This window comes from Episyrphus balteatus, chromosome 1 (genome assembly GCF_945859705.1).
Source record: "Episyrphus balteatus chromosome 1, idEpiBalt1.1, whole genome shotgun sequence".
Classification (NCBI taxonomy): domain Eukaryota; kingdom Metazoa; phylum Arthropoda; class Insecta; order Diptera; family Syrphidae; genus Episyrphus; species Episyrphus balteatus.
In genome coordinates this window covers 55,359,381-55,378,148 of record NC_079134.1, presented here as the reverse complement: position 1 = coordinate 55,378,148, position 18,768 = coordinate 55,359,381, and the positions used below count along the sequence as shown (strand labels likewise).

The window sequence follows — 18,768 nt, the reverse complement described above, 5'->3', positions numbered from 1 at the left end:
AAATCAATGGTTTATACTTTTTCACTGAAAGTTATAAAGATACCGAGCAAAGCTCGGTCATCCAGGTACTGAAGCATAATAAGCGTTCGTTGATAAGTTTTACTTTTGATATATTTTTCACTATGCTTCTGACCGGTTTTTTTTTCAGCCTAATTACACACACCCTTAGTTTGATTTTATATGCCCATTGACGCAGAAAAAATGGGATTTTTTTTATCTGGCACAGGATTTTTTTTATTGATGAAGAACACTGGTTGAGAAATTCCTTTATTCGGTTTTCAATTTGATTTTGGAAAAATTTTTTTAAAGTGAAGTACTAACAAAAATAATGGAAGAAATAAATCTGGCGGAAAAGAGTTTGATAGAAACACTCACCGCTTTTTTCACTTTTCAAACCAAATTTTAAAATGTCAAACTTCAAATTCATAAGTGTGTGCAAATCGGCATAAATCTGACTTAAAATGTGGAGTTAATCCGGAGTACTCCGTAGCACTAAAATTACTCTGGAGTCATTTTGTTCACTTTTGTTGATTGAAGGAACACAAAACCTTCAAAAATGCAAAAATAAGTACCAAAAGGGTACTCTCATTGGAGTGAAGTGCAAAGTGAGGCCAAATTTCGTAAGAATTCTAAAGACTTCATACAGCAACACTTTTATCAAAAAATATGACTGCTCATCTAGTATGGACGTTTAGAAGTCAAAACCGTCAAATTTGATGTGTGAAAAATTACTCACTAAAAATCAGCAGAAATGCTTGACTTGAATTTGACTCCTATATTAGAATCCGTTACTATTTTTCACTGCCTAAGGTAATGTACTCTTGTCCTTGTCGCTGGGCAGTTTAGTGAAATTTCATTTTTTTGTTCATCTATTTTTTTTAATTTTATGGACCTGACCTAGTTGGACCTTGCAAATAGAGACGTGCGTACACGAGATCTTTTTAGAAACGTTATAGAATGTCTAAAAAAAACAAAGATTTACAAAACTTTAGTCTATTAACTTTCATTCAGAGATTTATTGGAGTTATAAATATTTTTTTGAAAAAAGTATGTACCTATTTATAAAAAATTGAAGAACTAAACATAATGAATACGGGTTAATAAATTTTACTGAACATTTATATGTATACGGGTACATAGATCTTACCCCAAATGCTGTGAAACCAAATAAAAGAACGAAGAAATTAATAAAGTCACATAAAAACATCAGCGCATAAACATCAGCAGGTAATCGAGTTTTTTTAATTAAATTAATAAAAAATTTTCGATAAGACGACAAATACTTATGTTTCCTAAAAAAAAAATATTTCAGTACAAATAGAATCATAATTAAATCCCATAAAAACTTACGTTAGTTGTGAAATTCCAGCAATATACTCTCCTGAATTTTGAAGAGAACTTGAATCTTGAGTATTATGGTCATTTCCACCATCAGCTGTTTGTATGATCGCTGCTTGTTCTTCATTTATATCATCTCTGCGATTCAGAAAATATATAAAATTTGACAAATTGATTGTAACAAAAATTTAAAACTTACGAAACATTTTTAGTAAGAGCATCTTCTTTTAAAATCAAAGCATGTTCTTGCATTACTTCTCCTTTGTATTCAGATTTCCATAAACCCTGAGATTTCAACACAAATCTAAGGAATATTTTGATTTATACATGTACAAGAAATGAAATTTAATTGAGGAATTCAAAAGGGTATAAAAACACTCTCATTTCTCAGAAAATCGAAAACAAAACTTAAAGCAAAATTGTTATTTTTTTCATACGATCAATTTGCTGTTTTCATTTAACTTGTAATGTGGAAAACTATTTAATTCGAATAAAGCGAACATTGATTTTATTCCCTTTTAAAAAATTACTCCTCAATTTTTATTTTAAATTGTTATTTTGTACCTATGGAAAAATAAGACCAACAAAAGAAGTAAATCATAATTTGCATAGTGTTGATTTAATCCGATTCCTATTATTTTGACAGCAGCCAATGGTTGATTTGGTAGAGGCATATTGATATAATTTGACCAAATCAATCTAAATTGGCAAACACATTTTATCAAAACAAGTGCTTGGGTGTAAGCGATCAATGTGATCCAGAATGTTTTTGTAGGGCGAGGAAGGGATAGTGTTCCCCAGAGGAATACCATTAACGGCAATGGAAGAGAAATTATGCTGGCGTTGATGACCTTAATTTATAGATTACAAATTTATTTGTTTTTTGTGTGTTTACTTTGATAAATTTATGAGTATTTACCTGATTTATGAATACTACAATATAACAGATAAGATCAGTATTTGAAAGTATAGCATACCAAGCTGATATTAGTGCTTCAATAATGATGTGGTGATCTCTGGTTGCGAAATCTTCCTCATATGTAAAATCTCCAGCTCTAAAAGACAAACATTTAGTAAATAAAAAATAACTATTTCGTTTAAAAACATAAAAGTAATCAATTGTGCAGTTTAAAAATGATTTGTTTGTTCTAAATAATTATTTACATTTAAATTTTACATTACCACATGCCAATAAGCACATTGATAGATATATACCTGTTAATATCGCCCAACAAAATGAAATGGTTTATAATAATGCATGTATTTTATCTTTTGTAAATTGTGTTAATTAAGAGTTAAATAAACAAATAAATAAGATATAAAATTAGTGGGTTTATTTCACATGTTTTTCGTATATATAAATAAATATATAGGTATAACTCAAGAACGGCTGAAACGATTTGGCTGAAAATTAGTGCGGAGGTAGCTTAGAACCATGAGGTCCCGTTTTTAGAAAATGAAACATGATTTCGGGTCCACATTATGTTATCCGAAAGATAACATTTTTATAGTTTATTTTAAAATATACAAATATTTAGATTTATCTCTGAGAAATCCAAAGTTAATTGTGAGCCTAATGTTAGAATGGCATGTACAATAGAGTGAAATACACAATTCCATGATGCTGACTATAATACACATAATGCGTGGTTCTTTCAACTTTCGTAAGGTATATGACGTGCGCTCTGAATCCCATGTGGTATGGTATGTGGATGCAAGCGGAATCAATTTAATTGCACTTAATACAAAGAATTGATAATAGAAAAATGAATCAAGGAAAAACTTTTTTTAAAACATTTTTTAGACGAAAGAAAACAAAAAATATTAACTGTGAAAGATAGCTGTGGGTGCATGTGTTCATTATGGTTACTTTTAATTTTTAGAGAAACCGAAGTAGTTCGTTGCCTTTTATAGTTAGGCCTTAACCATTGAAATAATAAATCTAAAAATTTGACGAAGTCTTAAGAGATCATTGATTTCAACTTGCGATATCTCAAAGAGGAGTAAAAGATAAGTTTTTCTTTCTATACTGTTACATAAAATGCAGTAATAAGTTACCTCGTAATATCAAACTTCCTAATAGTTTTGTAATTGGAATACCTATTTCAAAAACTTGACGTGATTAAATTAGCATAATTCAGCATATCAAATATAGAAAACCACATAAAAATACGTACAAAGTAATAAATTGTTTTTTTTTTTTTTTTTTTTTTAACGACAAATAGTAGTTGGAAAATCATATAATTTATTCTTGAAATGACAAAAAATCACGACTTTAATGAATGTTGGCTGCAAGCATAAGCTATTAAATTTTTTCTACTAACATGATAAGGGTGGAAGCCCATGTTATGGCTCACGAGAACAATTATGAGGTCTAATTTGAAATAAACGCATCAAAATTCTTCGAAAAAAAAATCTAGTCACTCGAAGGAAACTTTAATATTAAATATGTACCTAGAGAATTTTTTCTGGAACTTCGAAATTGACTTTATTGGCGTGTTATAGTTGTAAACCCAGACGTTCACCCTTTCGGGACGCAATTCAGGTGATGAAGTTCCTGAACTTTTTCGTATTTTAATTGGTTAATGACTTTTTAAGAAGTATTAATCACAAAAAAATTGAGAGATGCTAGGCATGTTTGAACTTTTGATGGTACAACGTGCTTTTGTAACTTCGAATTCTGTAATAATTTAAATTTGAACCATTTTGTATCATTTTTATTCTAACAACCAAAATTAAGTCATTGAGGTAGGATCGCGAAGTAAAAAGATATGTAGACCCTTAAGCTTCTCGTCCAAGCAAATGAAAAAACACCAGCATCCAGTTTGCCTACGCGGATCACTAGTATGAAGCAGATACGTGGGAGAATTATGATCCCCTTCAAATAGAGATCATAATAGCGCTGAATTGAAGGCATATGAAGAAAAACAAAAAATCCGTACATTTACACTCCAATAAAATAGGATATTTAGTATTGAGATGGTCAGAAATAATGTTTCATAAAGCAAGATTACATCAAAAATTAGGATGTTTAGTATTGAGATGGTCAGAAATAATGTTTCATAAAGCAAGATTACATCAACAAATTTGTACGTTCGAGAACGAAGTTCTACGCCGAGACCAATCATAAAAATTGATGAATTAACTTTTCTGACACTGCTCCTGTTTCTTCCTGGTCAAATATACTATTTAAATTTGAAAATGATATCCGAGCTCGAAAATTAAACGTTTAATTATTTTATGAAGTTTTTCTTTCAAGGTTATAACTACGTTACGTGATTGGAGCTATAAATTTTTGTTTAAATAAATTCAAGCAAATAAACAACTATAAAAGTTAAAGTGCAGTGGACATATCCATAGCCATTATAATTAAATTATTTTTTTTTTAACCGGCCAAAAAGTGAGAAAGGCCAAATTTATGTGGTAGACTATGTATGTACATTATGCAATACTATAAAAATACATTTAGTTCACTTCTTTGTCATAATAATATTTTCCAAAGTTGGAAAATATTTATGTAGTACAAAAATGAGATGAGCATGTTTTTTATCGTGGTTTAATCAAACGGCTATGAATAAGGCCTATATATGTATTTATTAACAAATTATAACGATGAACTAAATGCAAAATGAATTTTATAATGAGAGGCTTATGCAATTAAATGTGAGTAATTAAATTAATTGACGTGCAGGGTACTAGCCAATTAATTTTGTATTATACCTGTCTACTTTTTCATAAGACCATTCGTCGCTTAGAGTGCCTGTCTCATCAAGTCCCATCTCTACGGAGGGAGGCATCACCCTTATACCAGGCACTCCACTTGATCTTCGCCTAAAAACACAATTGACTATTAATAATATAGGATACTTTATAAACTAATAATTCTATTTGAAATGTATTGAATATTACTTCTAGCCCTACCGGAATTCAGAGGTTTCCATTTAAATGAAGTAGCTATTCCTTAGAAATTTTACAGATTTTTGGCTCTTGTAACTTCGAAGTTTTCGCTAATTAAAAAAAAACCTTGCTTATTTTAGACAGTGAAAATTTTTTAAATAGTCTAAAAATCATATATGAAAAAAGTTTGAACGTAGGAAAAATGTACATATCTGATCTTTTACTTTTACTGAAATTGAATTGAAAATTGTTTAGGTGCTATGCTTTTGATGCTATAAACATTTGCTTTTGAACTGCTTTTTCTAATTTTTCATTCTCAAACTTCAGACTCAAATATCTGAAAATCCCCAAAAACCAATTTTGTTAATATTTGGCACACATATAGACCATTCATTTGATACATATGTACTTGTCTAATCTGGCAATGGGTTAAGTACTTTTCCCCTAATGTTTTCAGTAAATTCTGTTTCATACTCTTCAAAAAATCAGAATTTATTCGACCTGTATTTCGAAAAAGCCTAACCAAACAAAAAAATTCTTACTTGTATCATTTATTTGGTTTTCTGATTCACAATATTGCTTGACGACCAGACGAGAGTATTGCGAGAGCGAAATTTATGTCCAGTTTTCGATGTTTGATCAAATAATTTCCTTCTTTTCACACAAATTCCTCTATATTCTGTCAAAAATAAACAATTTACCCAAACAAAAATCGTTACATTACCAAATGGCCTACGATTTAAATTACCAAGAAAAAATCTCGTCTCGTCGTCTCGCAATATTGTAAATCAGGCATAAGTCACTTCCGAGATGTAGAAAAATACGGCTTCTATCTGATAACTATATTTTTTATACTCATACCCAGAGTACAAAAAAATAGGAATAAAATGTGTTTAATTTTAAAGAAAAAACATACTTTTCATAAAAAAAAACAAACTGAATAAGAACCTTTTTCTTTAACTTTTCTTCTTTTCTCATTGAAAACTTGAGCTAATTTTGTGTTGACTGATTAAGGCTTAAACATCAAATTTATTAAGTTTTTAATTTTTGATTGCACATTAAGAAGAAAAAAAAAAAAAACATTTCCATTTTTCTCTTCAATATTAAGCGTATATGGTTTAAATTAAAAATTCTTACCCAAGAGGTCTTGATAAGGAACCTTGACTCCCCGACTCTTTTCTGCAAAAAATAAAGAAAAATAATAAGTTAAATAACTTTGGAACTTTTAAGATATGGGACATTTGTGTTTGCAATTCTTAAATTTTAAAGAAAAAAATTCAACGATAATACTATTAGAATAGGTATAGCTCAAATAAAAATATGAAAATTGAAAAAGAAAGGTAGATTAAAGACTTTAAATTATTTAAACATTTATTTTACCTAATGTGAGCATCAATGGTATCTAATTCAATTTCGTTGATATCAATGAGTGGTTGATGTAATGCAGCGGTAGTTGTTGTGGTGTTCGTATCATGTATTTCTGTATTTGATTGAGTATTTAGTGCAATTGTTTTGGAAGCTTCATCATTTCTAAAAGCAATATTAAAATGAAAAAAAAAAAAAAAAAAAAAAAGAAAAACAAATACAAAACATAATAAAATGATAACTAATGAAACTTAAAAAAAAAAGAAATTATATAAAACAAAAATCGTTTTTTAAATTTTGTTTACGTTTGGTTTCTAAATGTGTGAGTTAATTTGTGCTACTTTAGGCATAAAGTAGCTGATTTAGCTACTTAAGGCATAAACATAAAACTGAAGATTAAGTTCATTAAAGAATTTTGCGTTTCACATCATAGGTTAGGCATTTATTTTTCTAGTTTTCCAGACAGAATGATGACTCAGCCAAACAACTTTAGCCCTGTTCCATTGGAGGTGGTAGTTTACTACTAGTAGATGTTTTGATTAATCTAGTACTTTCTATCATCTAATCATGCTCTTCTTCCCAAGTAGATACGATTTGTATTGAATTCGTCGAAAGTGCGTTCCATTGAAAATCGCTAGTAAACCACTAGTAGTACTTTGCCACCTCCCAAAGGAACAGGACTTTTGTTATTTATATGTTTTTTTTTTCTATCGTTCGTTGAAGCCATATCTGAAGTACATTTAAGTTCATCACGTCAGGATTTCATCATAAAGGACTTAGGATTTGTTTCAGCGACAAAAAAAAGACATATAAATAAGATAGTCGCAATTAATATCAATTTTTCAAATAATTTTAAGAAGTTTTTTTTTTTGTTATTTTTATTGAACTTTTTGCAAACATGAATTTATTATTGCCAGACATTTTTAATGTGATATAGGACTTTTTCAACAAATCCCTCCGCGAAAACGGTAAGTTAAATTAAAAATTTGACAGATACGTGTCAAGTTATTTTATTTTTTCTAACTTATAAAATAAAAATTATTTAAAAAATCTTTTATTCTGATTTTTGGTGAATTATTTCTCAAATATCGAATTTGAGTGTCAAGACTTTAAAAAGACTATATCTCCAGTTGTAGATTTTTTACATTTTTTATTTGTATGTGTAGCTTTCATATTTTTATAATATCTATCGATAACAATTTCAAATTTATTTTTATCACGTTTTGTTTAGAAAATAGATTTTTGCCCATTTTCTAAACTCACCTTGGTTTACATTACTCAAACTTCAAATTTTAAAAAATCCTGAAAATTAAAATTTTCAAATAAAATTTCCTATGACATAATATTTTTTTTATAACTCTTTGGCTTGCCATATAAGCAGGGTCGCGTATTCAAAAATACGGAAAAATAAACTTTAAGGCCTGGCAACCCTATGCCTTGACAGGATATCGCTAGGCAACCCATGTGCAATTTATTTCCTAGACACTACCTTTCAGAAAATATAACTCTTAACTGGTATAACGATGGGGGTATGTCGTTATATGGCGGGATCCTAGACTATAACAAAGCAAAATCCTGCTTTTGTTGTAAAGCTAATAAAAACAATGACCTGATCTGGATCATGAGGAAAATAAAACACAGCTAATGTTGTTTAAGTACCTATTTAAAAACCCAGAATTAATTTGCCAGACAATAATTCGATTATTTATCTTCAGCCAGACATATCTAAAAGTTAAAAGAGATAGGGCATGCTGGGAGAGTAAAGACAATCGCGTGTTAGTTGCGCAAGCAAGATAGACGACACCAGCTTTTAGTAGTCAAAATTGCGTCGGGTTACATGTTTTTATTTATATTGTGTTACAATGGCTAGCGAAAAATTAAAATGCGTTTTTTGTACAAATCGAAATGGAAAAATAATAACATTTATAGAAGATAAATTAAAAAAATGTAAAGAAGTTTTTCAAATTCGTGTAAAAATCCAATTCTGTCGATATTGTCTTCGATCAATATTTTTCGCAATCAATCAAAGATTTTGAGCGTTCACGCCGCCGGGATTACAAAAGTTACAATCGGGCCCAATCAAATTCGTCCTCATAATTTTGTATCTGAACTTAAAAATATATATTTTAAAGAGGCTTTTCTTAACTTTTGTATTAACTTTTGGGGAGTGATGAAATGGCTTTTATCATTGGAAAAAAAAATGTATCTGAACTACAACGAGTGCTTTTCATACCGAGTTGAAAGTAATAAAGTTATTAAAACTTTTGAAGATTCATTGTTTTGCGAAGATCACGAAGAAACCGATTCTCGAATAATATATCACATTTGCACAAATAAATATCGATGCCGAAGTTGTGATACGCTGCGCTGCTCAGGCACAGATATTTTAAGTATACTTCTTGGTAACATGGATCATTTAAAAACATCACTAAAACTCTGGATGAATTTGGGTGTCGGGAATCATGAACGATTTATAAGCGTCAATGAGATATACAAAATTCTAGGGAATTTTTTATCGAAAGCTCTACTTTGCTTTCATTCGCTCACAAGATGCGACTACACATCAGCTTTTTTCCGGAAAGGTAAACTTCGACGTTAGAAGCAATCATTACAGTATAAAGAAGATTTGCTGGATGAGACATTTATGATCTTGGAAAAGTTAATTTGTCATATTTACGGTTTTCGAGATTCTTGGAACGTCAATGAAGTTTGGTTCGATCTTTTTTTCAAATACTTACCGGTCTAACAAACCAAATGATAATTTTGAAAAAAAAAAATCCGTAATTTTGGTCCATCAAACCTACCACCATGTAAAGCTGAATTATGCCAACATTTACTACGAGTTCGTTACGTCACAAAGTTTTGAGAAATGCTCATTTAAAACAAGCTACATCTCTTTTACCTCAAGCTTGCGGCTGGACCATAATTGAGGATAAATATGGTTTTGTCTGGTTTGTTGGAGATCAATTACCGTCATTAGTTGCCGATATTATTATTATTAAGGTAAAAATTAACAATAAAATATCAATAAATTTCTTTCCCAAAAGATATTAAAATTTTTCATTCTATAATAGACAATAACTTATTACAAGATGATGGCAATTCAAAAGACGACAATAAAAAACACAGCAGTGATGAAGACGATGGTAATGATTTATCAATAGTAGGAGAGCTAGTGGCACATTTGACTAAGGTAGCTCTTGTAAGGCTGAAAATTCTAACAGTGGTCAGTTTTAGCACGCTAAGTAAAAATATTTTGGTCTGGCAGACCTCAGCGGTGCACATCATATATATATATGACCTTGAAAGTGTAAAAAAAAATTTAAAAAAAAAGTTGCTCTTGTAAGGCTGAAATTTTTATAGAATTTAGTTTACCCATCGAGAAGATCAAAAAAAAATTGCCAGACTTTTTTGAGGTGCACAAGTGCCTGCCAGACTAACTTAAAGGTGTGCAGTTTACATGCATTAAACGAAACTTTATTCTGTAAAGTCGAAATTTATATATGTGTTTGTCTAAGCGATTTTAAGAGGAACTGTGCAATTACAGTCGGTTCTGACCAGTATAAGTCCTAGTTAGGTGAGTGGAAAGATGCAACTTTCTAAAAAATGACTTAAAATCCAAAAAAAAATATTTAAAAACAACGGTAACACTTACAGTTATAAGTGATACTTTTTTTAAAAGCTTAAATTGTACACTTAATTTTAAATTTTAAATCAAAATATTTAAATTAATCGTTTTTGAAATATCCAATTTTAAAGTTAAAATTAGGAAAAAAAAAATTAAAAAAAAACACATTGCATAATAATATTGCCAAGACTGTGAATTAAGAGCAAAACTGAGTGATACAGAACATTGCTCTAATAAATTTCCTATCAAACACTGAAAACTACATGTCTCTACGACTTCTAGTTTTTGAGTAAATTGAAAAATAAGAAAATATAAGAAAATATTAAAAATATAAATAAAAAAATAAAAATCTGATACAAAAATGGTTTTCTTATTTTACAATTTACTCAAAAACTAGAAGTCGTAGAGACATGTAGTTTTCAGTGTTTGATAGGAAATTTATTAGAGCAATGTTCTGTATCACTCAGTTTTGCTCTTAATTCACAGTCTTGGCAATATTATTATGCAATGTGTTTTTTTTTAATTTTTTTTTCCTAATTTTAACTTTAAAATTGGATATTTCAAAAACGATTAATTTAAATATTTTGATTTAAAATTTAAAATTAAGTGTACAATTTAAGCTTTTAAAAAAAGTATCACTTATAACTGTAAGTGTTACAGTTGTTTTTAAATATTTTTTTTTGGATTTTAAGTCATTTTTTAGAAAGTTGCATCTTTCCACTCACCTAACTAGGACTTATACTGGTCAGAACCGACTGTAATTGCACAATTCCTCTTAAAATCGCTTAGACAAACACATATATAAATTTCGACTTTACAGAATAAAGTTTCGTTTAATGCATGTAAACTGCACACCTTTAAGTTAGTCTGGCAGGCACTTGTGCACCTCAAAAAAGTCTGGCAATTTTTTTTTTGATCTTCTCGATGGGTAAACTAAATTCTATAAAAATTTCAGCCTTACAAGAGCAACTTTTTTTTTAAATTTTTTTTTACACTTTCAAGGTCATATATATATATGATGTGCACCGCTGAGGTCTGCCAGACCAAAATATTTTTACTTAGCGTGCTAAAAATGACCACTGTAAGAATTTTCAGCCTTACAAGAGCTACCTTAGTCAAATGTGCCACTAGCTCTTGGACTACAAGAAGAATCCGATTTTTGTAATACAATTATGAATTAAAAAATCTAACCTTAAATTTCATGTAACCGTCCAAATTTTTGTTTTTAATCATACTTGTGATCATTATCTTTTATTGTTATTTTGATACCTCATAAATCCACAAATTTATTTCATTGTTTTTAATCCCAAGGTAAATAATACCACATCACTTTTAACTTTTAAATATGTCTGGCTGAATGTAAGCAATCGAATTATTGTCTAGCAAATTAATTCTGGGTTTTTAGATACTTAAATAACATTAAATCAAAACTTTAGCCATACTAAAATATTTTGAATTTTTCTTTTTTTTTTTTAATTTAAAATTGCCGTAAATATGTCTGGCAATAATAAGTTAATGTTGCAAAAAGTTCAATAAAAATTAAAAAAAAACCTTTTAAAATGATTTGAGAAATTGATATTTTAACGGTTCAATTACGATGCCTGCAGACCAACGCAACCATTTGCTTACTTCCACCAATCAGATGGCCCGAATTAGATGCGGAAGAGAGAGAGACATAGCATATCTAAAAACTGGCCGACCTGAAATGAATGTTTTTCCGACGTTGCTAGCTCTCGTACTATTACGTCTGCTACATAATGTAGTACACGCAAAAAACTATAATTACATACGTTCAAATAATTTTGATCCGTGTTGAATATTTAAACGAGGAAAAATTTTTAACACAATTGATATATTTTCAGCTGCAGGGGGTACATTTTTTACAAAAAGTTTTGTATTAATAAATTTTTTAAAACTGGAAATAAGGAAAGATATTTGTGAAAACAATACAAAATTATTGAGGGAAAACGAATTCATTAAACAAAGCGTGTTGGAAGCATAGAATTGCCGATATTTATAGATTTTTTAAAAACTACAGATTCTGTTTTTTTGCAGGTGGGTAATTCCATGAAAAAGTGGACACGAATTTTGAACAAATTATGCAGTTTTTTTTACTTTTTGTAATAGCAAATTACTATTTACAAACGGTAACATTTTATGCAAGTTGCAAGAAAAGATTCTTTGTTGTATTCCCTTATGGATAGAAATTAAATTCAAGGAGAATAAATAATCTTAAAGCATTTTTAAAGCATAAGCTGCCAACTACAGAAGAATTTCACATGAAAATGACGAAAAAACAAGCCCACAGAAAATTGGATGAATCTAATAGTGACCATGACAATATGCCCTCGTTATTGCTAAAATAAATTAATATTTAAGCAAGCTTCGTTACACAATATTCGATTTAAAAAAAACTTGAGTGAAAATGCATCTTTTCTTTACTTTTGGAACAACAAATCGCAGGTAACATGAGTTACCAAAATAATGAAGCGTGAGTTACCTAAACATTTTAAAATTTTTCCTCGAAATATCGAATAAATGTTTGGTTTTGTCACTAATATTAAAAGTTTGTAATTTGTTATGTATGGAATCTTCATTTAAAACAAATTAAGATTCTTAATTTCGCAGAAAAACTTCATACTGTGGGACTCTTAAATCTCGTGTCCGATTTTTGTAACGTGAGTTACCATCATACTTTTATTTATTCCAAGCAAATACTAAAATTAAAGAAAAATTTTTTTTGTAAATTATGAAAGTAAATGTTATGCTCCGTTCATGGATAGTAAATTTGTATCAATTTATATTAAAATTAACAAAAAAAAAAAATTATTTATATATCGGAAATTTTTGTGAATGTAACGTGAGTTACCATGGAATTGCCCAGGTAAAAAAAAAACTATTGAGCGACGCCAAAAATTTTTTTTTTATAATGAGCGCGAGTTACGTCGTCGGCACAACGCCAAAACCGCGAATCTGCACTTTTGGACATTTTCACTTTAAATTGTATTCCTAGTGGAGTAGCTAAGGCAAATTATTAGGGAACGGAACCCGGCCGAACAGCTCTGATTTTGATGATCTTTTTCTTCAAACGTCGGTAATTAAAAATTTTCTCACAAACTGACTTCAAACACAAAAAAAAATATTTTGAACACAACGGCAACACCTACAATATTTACATACATGTTTTTAAGAAGCCAGAATCTCATTTCTATCTGTAAAATTTAAATCCACTAAATTTAAATAAGAGTTTTTGAAAGAATGGTCCTCAACTCAGTATTTTGGAAAAAAATCGTTATTAAAAATTTTTAAATGACTTTTTTTCAAAATTTTTCGTAGTAAAATATGATTTTTTTTTGAAATTTTTGGCTATAAATATTATCAGATGAATTCCCTAGAGGAAAATGTAATATTTATTACAGTTTTGAAAAAAAAAAAAAATTAAAAACTACTTCAATTTCATTGGATTTTTCTATAAAAACTGAATTTTTGCATTGAAATAATTGATTTTCTCAAAGACTTTGGGAAATAAGAACTATAAACTTTTACTATTTAACTTTTAACAATAAGTGCTATTGAAAAATGACTTTATATTTAAAAGAAAAATAAGTTAATTTTTTTTCAAAACTTTTATTAAAAAAAGCTGTTCGAAAATGAAATACTTTTTAATTTTTTTCATAAACTGTATGCATATTGAAATTTCCTTTTATAATTTCAAATCATAATAAATGTGGTTTTGAAGAAGAAGCGTACTTGGAAGTGATACAGAAGAATATTGTATATACCTGTTAAATCAAATGAATAAATTGTATGAATTTGTAAAAATAGCTCTTAACTATAGGAGCAGAATTATAAATGGTGATTTTTTAAATTGTTACACAATTATTTATTTATTTATTTAAAAAAAAATGTAATATCAAAAAGTTATTGTAAATTAAAACAATGTCTTATATTAAATTAATGTCATTTATAAAACTGATATAGAGTAAAAATTGGATTGTCAATCGGGCAGACGGCAATGCCATGCTCAAAAGATTTTATGTATAATAAATATTGTATTCAAACTCTTTAAAATATGAAAAATAAAAAATATATCTAATCTAAAAATAAATGCATAAATCTGAAATAAATGCATTTTATATCACGAAAAAGTTTTAAAAAGGACATGTTAAAATTTTTTCAATATTTTTTTTTTTCAAAAATCTGAGTTTAATTACCATTTTTTCAAAAACCCTTTCTTCAATTTATTTAATTTTAATTTAACAAATATGAATAAGCTTCTAGCTTTTAAAAATGTATATTTAAATATTGTAGGTGTTGCCATTGTGTTCAAATATTTTTTTTATGTTTGAAGACAATTTGTGAGAAAATTGCATTTTGAAAATTGGAAGATTGTCCTTCACTCCCATTAAGTTGTTTTCCTTTAATTGCCTACACAATCTTTTGGCAATAGTAAAGTTTTGAATTTAAGCAAAATTTTTGAAAAAAAAAATGTTTTGTTCAAAAAAATCTTCAATTAAAATTAAAACATCAAAACGGCAACAGCTGCAATTTTTAATCTATAGACTTTAAAGTATTTTTAATTACAGACGTTTAGATACAAATATTATCAAAATCAGAGTGAAATTTTCACTTTTCAACTAAATTTAAAAAATGTCAAAATGATATGATAATCATATCAAAATTCATACTTTTGTCACTCCAAAATGTTAATTTGATAGCTGTTATTATCAATTTTTTTTTCGGTGTGGAGGCACGGGTTAGAATTAAGTTAGAGACTTGAAACTAGAGCAATATTTTTTTAGTTTATTTCCAACCATATAAGATCTAAGGAGCATACAAATTCTAATTATTTTAAAATAACGAGCACCCTATTGTGCTCCTTGCAATGCACATCAGAATATGCCATACTTTTTTTAGTAGTTACGAAAAAGTAGCATCGATTCCGCAGTTTATAACCTAACTTTATTTTTTTGTTTGTTTTATTGTGCAATAAAAAATAGGTAAATTTGAAAAAATTGAGGAAAAAATCACTTTTTCAAGATTTGTGGGATAAAAACCTGCACTTCATTTGTTTAAACAATAGACTTCTATACATCATTCAAAAGGGATCTTCTTTCCAAAAACATATAACACATTGAGAATTGTTAAAAAAATGACTGAGATATTGATAGATTACATCGTAAAGTCTGTAAAAATGGTTTTTTGTAGATAAAAAAAAATGGAGGGTTCCAAAATTATAACAAAAATATTTGTATGCATTATTCGACCATACAAACAGCCTACACTATGTAGTTTGTCGGGTGTATTTTTTTTTTTTTATTTTGTAGCACAGTGTAATTTTTACTTGCGGGCAACCGTGGTTGACGTTTTTAGTTTTTTTTTTTCAATTTTTAATAAACAACTTACATTTCTACCTATGTATCTTTCTACCTCCATCTATCTGCAAAGCTAAATGGTCACGTTCCCCCGAATTGAAATAATATTCCAATATTTTAAATAATATTCCAATATTTTGGCGACTCTTTCATTAACTGATTATTCTTAGTCCTGCTACCTAAATCATTCCATGAATAGGTCCGCTCTCTCGAACCAGACGGGGTTTCAGTTGTTTGAACCCATGAAAGTACTATAGTTTATATATACAAGGGTTTTACTCAAGTAAAACAGAAACATTTGAGGGGAAAATACGATAACTTAAGAACAAAGGATTGATAATAACATCTTGTAGAGGGGTTAAATACAATCATTGTTGACGTTTTGGCGGGAGGGGCAGTTTTCTAAAAAAAAATACTTAAAATTAAAAACAAATTATTAAAAAACAATGGCAACACTTACAGTTATAAATTATACTTTTTTTCAAAAGCGCGTAGAAGGATAGTAATAGACTTTCTTAGTCACTACTTAAGAATAGTTTATTGATGACTCGGGAGCGAGAACAGCATAAATGTGTTCGGATAGTGCGTACTTTATTTTGTCCAGTACTGTATATCGGGAGCTAGATGAAATTTCTACCCCGACTGCTGGGCTACGACAAAACGCGAATAATGGCGCAACCATCTTCAAAATAGCCGCTCAAAGAAGAAGAAATTCGCAGGAGATCTGTTCGCCAAAGTTCATTAACAATGCTTAAGGCCAACTACTTGTGGAAAACGACGTAATTCTCCAAAGGTGGCGACAATATTGTGACAAAATTCTAAATGAACAATTTCCAAGCCTAAAATTTCCAATAGCAGTCGAAGAAGTTAGTGAGGCTGTAAAATACTCCAAAAAGGGAAAAGCTGTTGGGCCAGACGATTATATACAAAGGGAAGGGTGATGTCACACACCATGAAGACAGTTGAGCGAGTCTTAGGTGGCCGACCGCGACAAATAATAAGGCTATATTCAGACATGTATACGGTTAAAAATTCTGGAGTATTTTTTAATACAGCACTTGTATTAAAGATATTTTCAATACAAAAAATATTAGATTTTAATACTTCCAAAATATTAAAATTATTTTTAATCTTTTTTGTATTAAATTTAAATATTTTAGTATTAAGTTACTACTTGTAATACAAAAAATGTTAGAAAATAACCTCCTTGGGTTAAAGATTAACCCACCGGTATTTAATTCTAATCTTGTATTGATTTTTAATACCGCTGTATTAGATTTTAATATTTTTGTATTACATTTCAATATAATTTTATTAAAAACTAATATACAAATTATTAAATTGTAATACAAGAATATTAAATTTTAATCAAATTGTATTAAAAACCTAAATGACAGCAGCAGCCATTTTTAAAAAGAAAACAAAATCTTATCTATGGTTTGAAGGTTAGCGTCACCTGGAAAAGTACCTTTTCTAAAAAAAAATTTAAAACAAAAATTGTAAATTTGTAACAAATTGAATGCGCTTTGTGTTTTTTCGAAGTAAAATGCATACATTGCAGATGAATTTTAATCGGCAGTAAGATTTTACATGCAAAAGTTTCTGAAACAGATAAACTAGAGAAAATAATATCAGCATTATTATATTATTTATGATTAATATTTATTTTCAGTAAAGAATTGAGGAAAAGAATACATTTTATTCTTTAAATACATTTGGTATTAAATTGAAATATTTCTGTATTATCCTTTAATAAAATTGTTATTAGAAATTAATATAAAAAGATTAAATTTTAATATGTAATAGTTGAAATTTAATACATTCGGTATTAAATTCTAATATAAACTGTATTATATTTTAATACAACTATATTGAATTTTAATACATTTTGTATTAGCTAAAAAATTTTAATACTTGTCATGTATTAAATTGTAATACATTTCTGGCGTAGACCTATATGTAACCCAAAAAATATTAAAAAATACTCCAGATTTTTTAACCGTGTACTGAAACACTATTATTTAGAGGCGCGAGACTTTTTTTTACCAACTTTCAAAAAGGAGGAGGTATTCAATTTTTTTTTTTATGTTTGTTACCGCATAACTTTGGACAGAGTGAATCAATTTTATAATTCTGGAAAGCTAGTGGCTGCAATGTGGTCCCATTTCAATTTCGTTCAGTTTAAAAAATAGGAACTATTATAAAAACCATAAAACCCCGATTTGAATCATGGAAGTCGGTTTTGCTTTTTTGATAAAAATGATTATTGTGATTTGGGGATGCTATGGTTGTTGTTGTTATTGGGCCTTACTAAATAAAATTTAGTGCTAAGGTTCAAAGAAAAACCTTAAGATTTTAGAAAATCCGCATACCAATAATGAATTAAATTTACAGTTTAGTCATTCAAATTTAATATACGGAAATCCATGTTTTTAAGTCGAGCACTAAACAAAAAGTGACTTTGTTGATGGTTTGCACATTCATTTATAGACATGAAATTAGATTACATGAACTAAAACCGAAAATTATTTGGTTTTTCAAAAAATTTGTTAATTTTCAGTAATTTTGGACTGAAAAAACAAAAAAAAAAAGCTGAGAAAAAGAGGTTTGAAAACCACTCTCAATTGAAAAAATAAATGGAAAATTGTTCGACATGTTTGGGGTTGCATTAAAATGTTAATATTTTGAAATTTACGCAATGCACAATTCAGATAAAGGTCTTAAATAAATTCTGATAAGATTATTGAACGAATAGGTATAAACATAAAATAACCAAATTTTCGTCGAAAAATAAGGAAAAAATACAAAGAAGGTTTCACGTTTGGTTAAAAAAAAATCGAAAAAAAATTCAATATGGGGGTCCATTTCCGTTCTGTGATATTTTGAAATGAAAAAAATTCCCAGTTTCACACTTAACTCGATTCTTGATTTGTGGAAAAATTAAAACAAATGTCTAAATCTTTTCATATGATAAATTTATTTAACACAACCGAATATTCTTGTAAAAAATAATAAACATGAAAAAAACTAAAAAACATAATTAAGAAATAAAAATCTCAACTACACCCGGATTCGAACCTAGGCCGGTAGGAGTAAACGGCAACCGCCTTGTTCACTAGGCTAATTCGAATTTTTATTATAACTAATACAGTAAAATTAGGTGTA

At 28.6% G+C, this 18,768-nt stretch overlaps 1 protein-coding gene across 10 annotated transcripts in view; it reads right to left on the bottom strand.

Annotated features, from left to right (window-relative positions):
- LOC129915875 (piezo-type mechanosensitive ion channel component) overlaps nt 1–18,768 on the bottom strand; it is a 291,170-nt gene that overhangs the window by 167,017 nt on the left and 105,385 nt on the right. For 7 of the 10 annotated variants that reach the window (XR_008772383.1, XM_055995585.1, XM_055995575.1 and 4 more), the window contains 8 exons: nt 6,616–6,765; nt 6,373–6,414; nt 5,059–5,169; nt 2,258–2,393; nt 1,903–2,189; nt 1,538–1,642; nt 1,351–1,476; nt 1,148–1,292 (listed from right to left, as the gene is read on the bottom strand). Coding sequence is in view for 9 of the 10 variants with exons in the window: in XM_055995585.1 (XP_055851560.1) it covers nt 1,148–1,292; nt 1,351–1,476; nt 1,538–1,642; nt 1,903–2,189; nt 2,258–2,393; nt 5,059–5,169; nt 6,373–6,414; nt 6,616–6,765 (1,102 nt within the window). In the remaining variant the exon portion in view is untranslated. The remainder of the gene's footprint in view (nt 1–1,147; nt 1,293–1,350; nt 1,477–1,537; nt 1,643–1,902; nt 2,190–2,257; nt 2,394–5,058; nt 5,170–6,372; nt 6,415–6,615; nt 6,766–18,768) is intronic. The other 3 variants (XM_055995606.1, XM_055995622.1, XM_055995637.1) reach the window with 3 other exon arrangements.